At 36.7% G+C, this 13,694-nt stretch overlaps 1 protein-coding gene across 3 annotated transcripts in view; it reads right to left on the bottom strand.

Moving 5' to 3' along the window:
- Positions 1–13,694, bottom strand: part of COL19A1 (collagen type XIX alpha 1 chain) — a 1,696,717-nt gene that overhangs the window by 14,536 nt on the left and 1,668,487 nt on the right. For all 3 annotated transcript variants that reach the window (XM_053710417.1, XM_053710419.1, XM_053710418.1), the window contains one exon: positions 6,174–6,251. In XM_053710417.1, the coding sequence (XP_053566392.1) occupies positions 6,174–6,251 (78 nt within the window). The remainder of the gene's footprint in view (positions 1–6,173; positions 6,252–13,694) is intronic.

Below are 13,694 nucleotides of genomic sequence, written 5' to 3'. Positions count from 1 at the left end.
TGCTGTGACAACTTTTTGGCCAGTAAAAATTGTACTGGAATAATTACAAATATGTGTAAACAGTGCATTGACTGACAACCAATATGAACCCACTTTTTGAACAGTTTCAGCTCAGCTTCTTACTGATTGCCAATGCAAGAAGCCACACTCTGGAACAATCTGACAGAAATATGAGCCATCTTCAAAGTTCTTAAAACATGGTCAGTTTATCTGACAAATGATTATGTCAAAGTAAGATTATACAATGTCTCAATGATGACTTATCTTAACAATCAGGGCAGAACAAAGAATGTTTCCCTTCTGAGAGAATTTAAACACAGTACAATATGTTACTGATAATTCCAAAGTCTTCAGAAGAATACTCCAATGTCTAAAAGCTAATAAAATGCTAACGCTTCTCAGCCGTATTAATAATATCTACAGTTCATGTGAAGTAAACTGGTCATATAAACCCAGAAGTTAATATGTTCATATTTCACAATGAAAAAAATAATTTCCACAATTCATGTGAGATAAGCTGTCATGTAATGAAAGGAAGTTTGTTTATATGACCAGTTTACTCCATATGAACTGTAGATATTATTAATACTGCTGAGAAACATTAGAATTTTATTAGATGCAGTACAATTTGGTTGGTGATGACAAATGGTTCCCCCTTGGGAAGCCTTTGAGGTTATTTTTTTAGATCTTTTTTTAGAATGAGTGTTGATTTTATGGATGATTTAATGAATTGGAGCTCCTTGATACTTTCTATTATCTTTTTGATACTCAGTGGGATGTTTATTTGCTTTTCCTATGATTTGGAATCAATAACACAGAAAAACAGAAAACATTCACCTAGATTACGAGTTTTGCGTTATTTTTAAACAGCAGCGTTGGCCGGTCCCAATGCTGCTTTTTAACGCCCGCTGGTATTACGAGTCTTGCTGGTACAGGTGTACCGCTCACTTTTTTGGCTAGACTTGGAAATACCGCAAATCCACTTACGTAAATTGCGTATCCTCTTTTCTCAATGAGACTTGCATAGCGCCGGTATTATGAGTCTGACAAAAAGTGAGCGGTAGACCCTCTCCTGTCAAGACTGGTACCGCATTTTAAAGTCAGTAGTTAAGAGTATTAGCATAAAACTCTTAACTAAAGTGCTAAAAAGTACACTAACACCCATAAACTACCTATTAACCCCTAAAACAAGGCCCTTCCACATCGCGAACACTAAAATAAAATTTTTAACCCCTAATCTGCCGAACCGGACATCGCCGCCACTATAATAAATATATTAACCCCTAAACCGCCGCACACCCACCTTGCAAACATTAGTTAAATATTATTAACCCCTAATCTGCCATCCCTAACATCGCAGACACCTACCTACATTTATTAACCCCTAATCTGCCGCCTCCAACGTCGCTGCCACTACACTAAAGTTATTAACCCCTAAATCTAAGTCTAACCCTAACCTTAACCCCCCTTACAAATATAATTTAAATAAATCTAAATAAAATTATTATAATTAACTAAATTATTCCTATTTAAAACTAAATACTTACCTGTAAAATAAACCCTAAGCTAGCTACAATATAACTAATAGTTGCATTGTAGCTAGCTTAGGGTTTATTTTTATTTTACAGGCAAATTTGTATTTATTTTAACTAGGTAGAATAGTTACTAAATAATTATTAACTATTTAATAACTACCTAGCTAAAATAATTACATTTACCTGTAAAATAAAACCTAACCTAAGTTACACTAACACCTAACACTACACTATAATTAAATTAATTCCCTAAACTAAATAGAATTAAATACAATTAAATAAAATTAGCTAAAGTACAAAAAAACAAACACTAAATTACAGAAAATAACAAACAAATTACAAGATTTTTAAACTAATTACACCTAATCTAATCCCAAAACAAAATAAAAAAATGTCAGGGTTTTTTTCCTGCTTTGTTTGCCATGTGCTGCTGGCAGCCATTTTACTCACCTCTCTTGCTGAATTTGGTGCATTATGTGTGATGCTGCTCATTTCCTGCACTTCCTTTTATGGCCAGACTGGTGTACATCATCCGTGTGAGACAGGATGCAGTCTCAGAATTGTGATGTCATTACTTATTTTTAAAGGGCCTTTGTTCAGTATGCTTTGCCCTTGCATTGTCTCAGACCTGTTTGTGAGAGCTCCTGAGTATTACCTGGCTGTCTGATGTCCCTCCTGGTTCCTAATCCCTGGCTTGTTCCTGATTCTGCTGTTCTCCTTGTTCCTGATTCCGGCTCGTCTGACTACCAGCTCTGGTTTTGATTCCTAGCTTGTTATTTGACTTGTGGACTTTTTATTATTTTTTGCTATTAATAAAGGTGTGATTATTTTTGCACTTCTCGTCTCAGTCTGATTCCTGGCCCCCTGACATTACGCAAGGGCCATGAATCCTGATGGTGCTAATAATCCACCTTTACCTGCCATAATTTCCAGGATGGATGAACAGGATCACTGCTTGGATCAATTTGCACTAGCCCTGCAAACCCTGCTGACTCGCACTGCACATTTGGACCAAAGTGTCCCGCAAGCTATGGCTGCTCCTGTTTCCGCTGATGCACCTAGTCCTACCAGGAGCATTTCTGGTTCTGCACCTCTACCTCAGCGATATGGAGGCAATCCTAATCAGTGCAGAGGGTTTTTGAACCAGGTGTGCATTTACTTTGAGATGTTACCTCAGGCGTTTCCCTCTGACAGAGCTAAGGTGGGATTTCTCATCTCGTTACTCTCTGACACAGCTCTTGCCTGGGCTAATCCCTTGTGGGAGACTAATAAACCTGTGATTTCAAATTACCCTGAATTTGTGGCCTCCTTTCGAAGGGTATTTGATGTTCCAGCTCACTCCTCCTCTGCTGCTAAACAACTCATGTCCAATCAGCAGTAGTACAAGATCTGTTGCTCAGTATGCCATTGAGTTCCGTACGCTTGCCGCAGAGGTAGGTTGGAACAATGAAGCCCTTGTTGCAACCTTCTTTCATGTGCTCTCTGATGCGATTAAAGACGAAGTTGCTGCCAGAGGCATTGGTGTCTTTTTTGATCCTAACTGGCATCAGACTAAGTGAGAGGCCTTCTTTCAAGGAGCGCTTGTGGAAGCCTCCTGTACCGTTGTCTCCTATGTGTTCGTTCTCACTCATGCCTCCCTCTCCTCCCATGCCTCCTGGTCCCGAGTCACCAGGTACTGCTGAGCCGATGCAGTTGGGATTCATGCGTCTCTCTGCAGCAGAGAGGGCCTTTAGGAGGAGGGAGGGACTCTGCCTCTATTGTGGGTTACAGGGCCACCTTTTGAAGTCTTGTCCTACATGGCCGGGAAACGCTCACACCTAAGGTCCTGTCGGGGGCAGATCTTGGGTGGTTTATCCTTGTCCCCGGAACCGCTAAAGGAGAAACCTTTGGTCACAGTTGTCCTTTCCTGGATGGACTCCTCCATAGTCACCCAGGCTCTTGTTGACTCCGGTGCTGCGGGCTATTTCATTGACAGTGCTTTTATATCAAAGTACTCCATTCCTGTTTTGGCTCGGTCCATTCCGCTTGCTATTGAGGCCATTGATGGCAGGCCCCTTCAGCCCGCACTTGTTACTCACGAAACTGCTCCATTATCCATGGCTGTCGGGGCTCTCCATTTTGAAACCATCCAGTTCCAGGTGATAAACTCTCCACATTTTCCGGTTGTTCTGGGTTATCCCTGGCTCCAAAAGCACAATCCCAATCTCGGCGCAGGTCAGAAATTTTGTCGTGGTCTCTGCAATGTATTTCCACTTGTCTTCGGAAACCAGTTAAAGTCTTGTGCACTTCTTCGGTATCTCAATTGCCAGAGGAGTACTGAGAGTTCCTAGACATTTTTGACAAGGTGCGTGCCGGTACGTTGCCTCCTCACTGGTCTTACGATTGTGCCATAGACCTGCAACTCAGAGCCATTCCTCCTCGGGGCCGGGTTTACCCTCTGTCTGTTGTGGAGAATTGTGCTATGGAGGAGTATGTTTCCTCCAAGATGGTGTCCCTTAGATGCCAATCGGAATTAAGGTAGGAAAAATCCTATTGGCTGGTGCAATCAGCCAATAGGATTGAGCTGGCATTCTTTTGGCTGTACCAATCAGCCAATAGAATGCCAGCTCAATCCTATTGGCTGATTGCATCAGCCAATAGGATTTTTTCGACCTTAATTCCGATTGGCTGATAGAATTCTATCAGCCAATCGGAATTGAAGGGACGCCATCTTGGATGACGTCACTTAAAGGTACCTTCATTCTTCAGTCGCCGTGGAAAGAAGAGGATGCTCTGCGTTGGATGTCTTGAAGATGGACCTGCTCCGCTCCAGATGGATGAAGATAGAAGATGCCGTCTGGATGAAAACTTCTGCCCGTCTGGAGGACCACTTCTGCCCGTCTAGAGGACCACTTCTGCTGGATTCGTTGAGGACTTCGGCCCGGTTGGATGAAGACTTCTCCCGGTAAGGTGATCTTCAAGGGGTTAGTGTTAGGTTTTTTTAAGGGGGTATTGGGTGGGTTTTAGAGTAGGGTTGGTTGTGTGGGTGGTGGGTTTTAATGTTGGAGGGGTATACAGGTAAAAGAGCTGATTACTTTGGGACAGTGCCCCACAAAAGGCCCTTTTAAGGGCTATTTGTAATTTAGTGTAGGGTAGGGATTTTTGTTTATTTTGGGAGGGCTTTTTTATTTTGTTAGGGGGATTAGATTAGGTGTAATTAGTTTAAAAATCTTGTAATTTGTTTATTATTTTCTGTAATTTAGTGTTTGTTTTCTGTGTAATTTAGTTAATTTTATTTAATTGTATTTAATTGTATTTAATTTAGGGAATTAATGTAATTATAGTGTAGTGTTAGGTGTTAGTGTAACTTAGGTTAGGTTTTATTTCACAGGTACTTTTGTATTTATTTTAGCTAGGTAGTTTATTAAATAGTTAATAACTATTTAGTAACTATTCTACCTAGTTAAAATAAATACAAAGTTGTCTGTAAAATAAAAATAAACCCTAAACTAGATACAATGTAATTATTAGTTATATTGTAGCTAGCTTAGGGTTTATTTTATAGGTAAGTATTTAGTTTTAAATAGGAATAATTTAGTTAATTATAGTAATTTTATTTAGATTTATTTAAATTATATTTAAGTTAGGGGTGGTTAGGGTTAGGGTTAGACAGGTTTAGGGGTTAATATGTTTATTATAGTGGCGGCGACGTCGTGGGCGGCATATTAGGGGTTAATAAGTGTATGTAGGTTGCGTCGACATTTGGGGTGGTAGATTAGAAGTTAATAAATATAATGTAGGTGTCGGCGATGTTGGGGGCAGCAGATTAGGGTTTCATAAGTATAATGTAGGTGGCGGTGGTGTCCGGAGCGGCAGATTAGGGGGTTAATAATATAATGCAGGTGTCAGCGATGTCGGGGGCGGCAGATTAGGGGTTAATAAGTGTAAGATTAGGGGTGTTTAGACTTGGGGTTAATGTTAGGGTGCTAGGTGTAGACATAAATTTTATTTCCCCATAGGAATCAATGGGGCTGCGTTGGGAGCTTTACGCTGCTTTTTTGCAGGTGTTAGATTTTTTTTCAGCCGGCTCTCCCCATTGATTCCTATGGGGAAATTGTGCACAAGCACGTTACACCAGCTCACCGCAGACTTAAGCAGCGCTGTATTGGAGCAAAATTTTGATCAACGCTCACTTTTAACGACGGGTTTGTAAAAACCCATAATACCAGCGCTGTCTGTAAGTGAGCGGTGAGCATAAACTGCTCATTAGCACCACATAGCCTCTAATGTAAAACTCGTAATCTAGCCGATTGACTTTTAAAATGGGGGGCAGAGCACGGTGAATTTGAATTTTATATCTATATTGAAAAGTAAGTTATAACGCAACTTCATTACAACTGATGAATTAAACTTCATCTAAAATATCACTAACATTCTGGATCTGATTTTAAAAAGGGGAGATTTTACCATCACTTTAATATCTGTTGCCTGGAAAACACTCTTTTTTAACAAAAGTAATATTTTGTGCCTCTGAAATATTATCTCTGTATTTTCTCTGTTAATCAAGAATAATAAAATCATTGTATCTCTATAGCTCATATTAAATATTAATGGCAACCAGAATAAAGCTATATATCCATAAACTATGAGGGCTCTTACCTGTAGGTCCTGCAGGGCCAGGACTCCCTGAAAGACCAATTCCAAGTTCTCCTCTTTCACCTTTCTGTCCTCTTAAACCTATAAATCAAAACACACAATAGTAGGTGAAAACAGATTGCACTGGATTAGTTTGATTTTGACATTATTCTAATAAAACATAAAGCAAACAGATAAAGCAAACGATATATGAAAAACTATTTCTTTTTCAAACAAAAAGCAATAAAATACATCATATATCACTGATATTTTCATAGCATTTCAGAAGCCATACACAAGTTTATGCACATTATATATTCACAGTTCATAGCAATAGCTCTTCAATGGGAAGATTTGTTGTGCTTTCTTTAAAAAGACCAACATAACCTTTGGCTTCCATAGAGTTCTTTCTATGTGCGCTGATAGCTATGTAAGGCAAGTGTCTAGAATATATCAAATAAAAATGAGTAGATATGAAGAAACAAAGTGAAGAAGTAACTCCATTATGTAAAACATCAACCACTGGGTCAGGGCTTGTTGCATGTGGTTGAAATTCATCATGAGAAAACCTTCAAATATCTGTCTGTCTGTCTAGCTATCTATATGTCTGTCTGTCTAGCTATCTATCACATGCATATATCAGTAAGGTAGAAAAATGGTTAACAATGTAGCAGATTTAACTCAAATGAATACTTTGTACTCACTATAAAAACATTTTCTCTATTTGCACCCCAGAATTTTTTACTATAAAGTGACCTTTTAATCCTTTAGTCTTTCATGTAGTTATTTTGTCTCTGTTAAGCGAATCTCAGGACATTAGCCTACGCTACTATGATTAAGGTCTCCATAAGCCTTTTTGGCTTCGACATAAAACGTAGATTTCAGTCTTTTGGAGCACTTGCTCAGTGAACAGAAGAAAATTGAAAGTGAAAGGCTGTGAGTGACCATGCGGTGCAGTCAATTCATGTAACTTGAACTAAAATGTGCTCTGGCAGATTTCTGTCAAGTGAAGCCTGCAGCACCAGAGATTTTATTCCTAGTCTGATAGTGTACCAGGAAGCATGAGTGATTTTGTATTAAACATTGTATTATTATATGAAGAGTATATAAATCTAAGCAAAAATCTAAATAGGTTATAAAGCTGAGTAATAATGATGCCCCTGTTCTGTTTTTTATGTTCCAGCAGCTGCTGTTGATGGAGTAAACCTTGCGACTAGATTTAAGTTCTGGTAAAATATCTGCTTATATAAAAGAATGCTTGGATTTCCTATTCAACAATCAGCAGGCATAATGGAACCAGAAAAAAAGTGTTTAGGAGTTAGTAAACAACACGCAGTTCCATTGTTCTTTGTTCCATTCATTTAAAGGTGTTATGTCCTTTTCTCTAGCTGCTTTTAGTGAGGGTTGTATTATTTTCAGGAATAAATAGGATATTACTAGTTTTATACCACAATCATTGATGAAGCTGTACTAAGATAAATACAGTTAAAGTAAAACTAAATAGTTGCTTAAAATATTTGCATTTTTTTCTACTGTTACATAAATATCTTAGTTTATGTGCCCAGGCTGTGGAAATAAAACCAAAGGTTTATTGCCACTAGCAGAGGTTGTCAATCGGTCTTAAAGGGATAGTCTAGTCAACATTAAACTTTCATGATTGAGATAGAGCATACAATTTTAAGCAACTTTCTAATTTACTCCTATTATCATTTTTTCTTTGTACTCTTGCTATCTTTATTTGAAAAAGCTTTAATGTAAACGTAGGAGCCGGTCCATTTTTGGTTCAGGACCCTGTATAGCGTTTACTGATTGGTGGCAACATTTAGAGACCAATCAGCAAGCGCTACCAAGGTGCTGAACCAACAATGGGCCGTCTCCTAACCTTACATTCTTGCTTTTTCAAATAAAGACACCAAGAGAATGACAAAAAATTGATAATAGGAGAAAATTAGAAAGTTGCTTAAAATTGCTGCTCTATCTGAATCACGAAAGTTTAATTTTGACTAGACTTTCCCTTTCAGACTGCTGCTACTTAAAGGGCCATGATACCCAAATTTTTTCTTTCATGATTTAGAAAGATAATGTATTTTTAAACATCTTTCTAATTTACTTCTATTATCTAATTTGTTTTATTCTCTTGATACTCTTTGCTGAAAAGCATATCTAGATATGCTCAGTAGCTGCTGGTTGGTTGCTGCACATAGAAGCCTCGTGTGATTGGCTCACCCATGTGCATTGCTTTTTCTTCAAATAAGGATATCTAAAAAATGAAGCAAAATAAATAATAGAAGTAAATTGTAATGTTGTTTAAATTTGTATGTTCTATCTGAATCATGAAAGAAAGATTTTGTGTTTAGTGGCCCTTTAACTATCGTTTTAGGTGAGCTGGTGCTCCAAAGCAAATACCACTGCTTGGTAAATGGAGCCCAAGGAATCAACAGAGTTTGATTTATGCATTAGAAGAATGCTTTCCATATAGTGACAAAAAATTTGGTTATCAACATACCTAGAAGAAAAACAGGCCAAGTGGCTTATGTAATATATATGTCTTCTGCTTACAGCTAATATAGGGCCAGATTACAAGTGGAGCAGTATTTGGGGCTTCCGCTAGAGCGCTAATTGCGCTAGAAGTAAATGTTTTGCACTCATCGGGTTGGTGCTGATCATATGAGATGAAAGTAAAAAGTAATTGCTCACGCGCTAACACGATGAGCGCAAACAGCTTAGTCTAGCACAATTAGACTGTTGCGCACACAATAACCTATTCCCCCATAGAAGTAATTGGAGAACACCCGACTCGCGTGCGTACCTGATCGCATATTCTAATATGTGCAAGCTTGATCGCATATTATAGTGTGCGCAAATCCGATATGAAAATATAAATATTGCATAAATATACATTTTACATGTTTTCATCTACCTAACGGCAAAGGGCCCAAAGCACTTCAACGTCTATATATGTGAATATATGTATTTGTGTATTTAATTTAGGGAAATAATTTAATTATAGTGTAGTGTTAGATGTAATTGTAACTTAGGTTAGGTTTTATTTTACAGGTAACTTTGTATTTATTTTAGCTAGGTAGTTATTAAATAGTTAATAACTATTTAATAACTATTCTACCTAGTTAAAATAAATACAAACTTGCTTGTAAAATAAAAATAAATCCTAAGCTAGCTACAATGTAACTATTAGTTATATTGTAGCTAGCTTAGGGTTTATTTTACAGGTAAGTATTTAGTTTTAAATAGGAATGTAGTTAATGATAGGAATTTTTATTTAGATTTCTTTTAATTCTATTTAAGTTAGGGGGTGTTAGGGTTAGGGTTAGACTTAGGTTTAGGGGTTAATACATTTAGTATAGTGGCAGCGACATTGGGGGCGGCAGATTAGGGGTTAATAAATGTAGGTAGGTGGGCGGCGATGTTAGGGCCAGCAGATTAGGGGTTAATAATATTTAACTAATGTTTAGGAGGCGGGAGTGCGGCGGTTTAGGGGTTAACATGTTTATTATAGTGGCAGCGATGTTGGGGGCGGCAGATTAGGGGTTAATAAGTGTAGGTAGGTGGCGGCGACATTGGGGGCAGCAGAGTAGGGGTTAATATAATGTAGGGTTCGGCGATGTTGGGGGCAGCAGATTAGGGGTTCATAAGTATAATGTAGGTGGCGGCGGTGTCCGGAGCGGCATATTAGGGGTTAATAATTATAATGTAGGTGTCGGCGATGTCGGGGGTGGCAGATTAGGGGTTAATAAGTGTAAGATTAGGGGTGTTTAGACTCGAGGTTCATGTTAGGGTCACCGCTAACGTAAGCAGAGCTGGTATTGGAGTGCGGTAATGAGCAAAATTTTGCTCAACGCACACTTCTTATCTGGTTGTAAAAACCTGTAATACCAGTGCTGTCTGTAAGTGAGCGGTGAGCATAAACTGCTCGTTAGCACCACACAGCCTCTAACGCAAAACTCGTAATCTAGCCGAATGTTAGCAAAATATATATTACATAAAAATTTTGAAGCTGTTATAAGCTGTTTGATACTACTATGTCTTTCCTTCTCCACACAGCTCACTATTTTCCTATGCTCCCTAGCCAGATTGTATAAACTAACCATCATAGGCTAATCATGATTCTTGCAATCATGCTTGGAAACTTGAGCTATGGGAGATATAAGAAGGAAAGCACCATGATGCATTTGTGTCCATGGGAGAGGTAAATAGGTGTAGGATTGAAAAATGCAGTCAGACAGAGAGGCCAACTTGTTCCTCCAGAGCCTGTTTCATATCAATTTCCTTGATTCAATAAAACTCATGTGTGAAACGTATATCTGAGTGAAAAACATGGAACTCAAAAATTGTGAAACTCATACAGAATTGTTACAACCCCTTCTCACGGGGAGTTCTGCTCCATTATAATCAATGAAACAAAATTTTTCTTGTAACCGTTCTTTGTCAATGCATTGACTATGAAGGAAAACAATACCCCTGTATAATACAGTCCACTATAGTGTATCCAAAACAAAAACCTCTTAGAACAATTCAAGGGAAATAAATGTAAAACTAAAATGAGATAACCAGTCAGCTTTGAAATAGCGAGCTACAACCTCATGACAAGAAACTTCAATCAGGTCTTTTTAAATTCTGCAGAAAGAGTTGAAATTTAAATGAAAAATCTGGACCACTGACATCACATATTGGACACCTCAAGCATTAATAAAATTAATTAGAGAAATCCCCAATGGCAATCAACTGGGAAAGATAGGTGAAGTGAGGCTCAATGAGTTTTGAACATGATCTTGCCAAAACAAAGGAAAGCTTTAGCAGCCTAACACACATTAATGAATCTAGCCCCGTGCATCTTCATAATGTTTGAAGTCCAGAGAAGGTTATCTGTTGATCTTTTTAATATTTATAATATCTAATATTTTGCTTTAGAGACCCACAAGAACGTAGATGTCTTTAACCTCACTATTCTGCATAACTCTGTTTCCACAAGGAGGAAACCTGATGATGCCAGTAAAGGAGGTCAACCATAACAGACAGAGGCACGGAGATAGAATCAATGGGGAGTTTAGTAATGTTTTATATAACGAAGTTTAAATTCTTCAATATTTGTGGTCTTCTGTCTTCTGATAGGAATCACGGCACTGATCACCCAGTTTGTGACAACATCCTGCTCTTGTAATTAACAACAGATAGGGAAAGTACTAAGCTGGTAATAGTGGCTGTTTGATCACAATGGAATTACAATTTAAAATATAGATCTACTGCCCACAGGATGTGAATTATAAGATGTATAATCTGTTCATTTCTAGCCAATATAAACTTTTGTTCCCAGGCTAAATAATACTTCAATCTTATGGAATCTTATTTCTGTCAGCCAAGACAGCTGTGAGAGTTGTCACTCTCTATTAACCAACGAGACAAAAAATATATCAATATGCAACATGCATTGCAAGCTAATTTTAAACAACTTTATCATGCAAAAACAATTTTTTTAATACATTCATTCCTGTTATTTCAAATACATGTAAGAAAAAATATGCCTATTTTATCACTTACAACACTGAATTTTTTGTTGTTTTGCCTTCTATACTTTAATATCTGAAAAATATGTAGGTATATTGGAATAAATAAGGGGCTGGTTCTAAAGAATTTCATCAGTCTAAACATGGTTTTCCACTGCGAGATGTCTCCTTTAAAAATAATAGATCTCTGCTATGTGAAAGTTTGCAAGGGAGGACGGGGTACACAGGGAGAACCCAGCATATATATAAACTTTAATATTACGCCAAATACAAATCAAATGATGCTGTTTTCAGTACACTGTAACTCTGTTATTTTTGTATGCATAGGTTTTCCTTTACGATTAATTAGTGTTTTGAGTATTTTGATAAAAGATTTCCACTTTTTAATTTGTAAGTAAAAACTGTGAGATCTGTAGGGCGAAAATGTTTAGAAAATTACACTGGGAATTGATAGAAAATTTCATATACACCCATGGAACTCCCATGTTTAGCCCATTTTATGAAAAAAACAACAATGATGCTTTTCTATGTGTTTTGACACATTCAGTGCACTTAAATGATGATTTATGCTGTGCATATTTAATAAGATTTATTCATAAATAAATAAAATAGTAAATTTTTGATAAAATATGATTTTTTGTGAAAAATGTTGTTACCATTTTGATGCACTTTAAAAATATAATTTTTCCTTAGTATTTTTTGTGAATAGTTCAATTATTCGTTTTGTATGATTTTTAAATTATGATTTTCATTGTGCACTTTTGTAATGCATTTCTTTCCCTTAAAAAAAATGCAGAATATGCCCCTTTATATAATCCCACCAGGGAATTAGAAGTACTAGTGAGCATTCTTAAAGAATCTCAATTCATGGTTGAGAAAAATATGTATTTTCATAAGTTGTATTGTGAATCAGCAGATCAGATAACCCCAGTGTAATGAAATAGAGACATTAATTCATAATACCTTGCCTATTACCTTATACAATGGTACTAATACCCTACTTTAACTTATTATTTGAATTACAAGAAAAGAGAATTTAGACAATTCCTTTTGTTCAATTGCTCTGAATATTTCCAGCATTCATATTGTTAAAAAAGTATATTCCACCGCAGACAAACCTCTTATAGGATTTGTTTAGCAAAAATACAATTACAAGCTATTGTCAGAACTTTTGAAAAATAAGGATTTGATTTTCACGGTGAGTGTTTAATAATTCAAGAGAATATGATATAGATAACAAGCAAACCTCGAAGAAAGAGAGAAGGCAAGTGTGGAAAAGATTAATTTGTTTGGAACCAAAACACGATTTTCTTTCTATAGTATACATACGCTGAATTTGCATATTAAGAAAACATACAGCCTTTATTTTTGAAAATCTGACCTTGAGGGGATAAAAATGTATTCAGGTTTGGTTATGTGCTTTGTCACACTGCTTGCCCACATTTCTTGAGAAAATAACATCTTCACAACAATACTGTATGCACCAAAGGGGAAAAAAATAAAATCTAATACAAAACTGGAAGATAATGTGAAATGCATTTGGCCAACAAAGTGCTTTTTCTGAACTCACAGTTGTATGTCTGCAGTCGTCATGCATACAATATATGTCTGTGTTTGTTTATACAGATATACATCTAAGTTGTATATACATCAGGAAAGGTGAATGCATTTTAATGTGACCATCCTTTTAACTAGAAATAATTGATATACTAAACCTGCTACAGCTATCTATTATATGTATGTGTGTATTTCTACCTTATATTGGTGATTTGAACAGTATTTGGCCAACAAGCTAATGTGACAGAATTAAAAGACTCCTTTTTGTGGAAAAATACAAATTAAAAATACATCTGTGCTTAATTTTAATAGAACCCTTTAAAGGGACATGGCTGTTAAAATGAAAATTTAATGATTTAGATGATAGACCATGACATTTTATGACACTTTTAAATTTCCTATTATCAAATTGATTTTGTTCTCTTGAAAAGCATATGTACTTATCCTAAGTTGTGTTTCCAGAAAG

This window comes from Bombina bombina, chromosome 4 (genome assembly GCF_027579735.1).
Source record: "Bombina bombina isolate aBomBom1 chromosome 4, aBomBom1.pri, whole genome shotgun sequence".
Taxonomy (NCBI): domain Eukaryota; kingdom Metazoa; phylum Chordata; class Amphibia; order Anura; family Bombinatoridae; genus Bombina; species Bombina bombina.
Note: the sequence above shows the minus strand (reverse complement) of the source record. Positions and strands in the feature narration are given on the sequence as shown.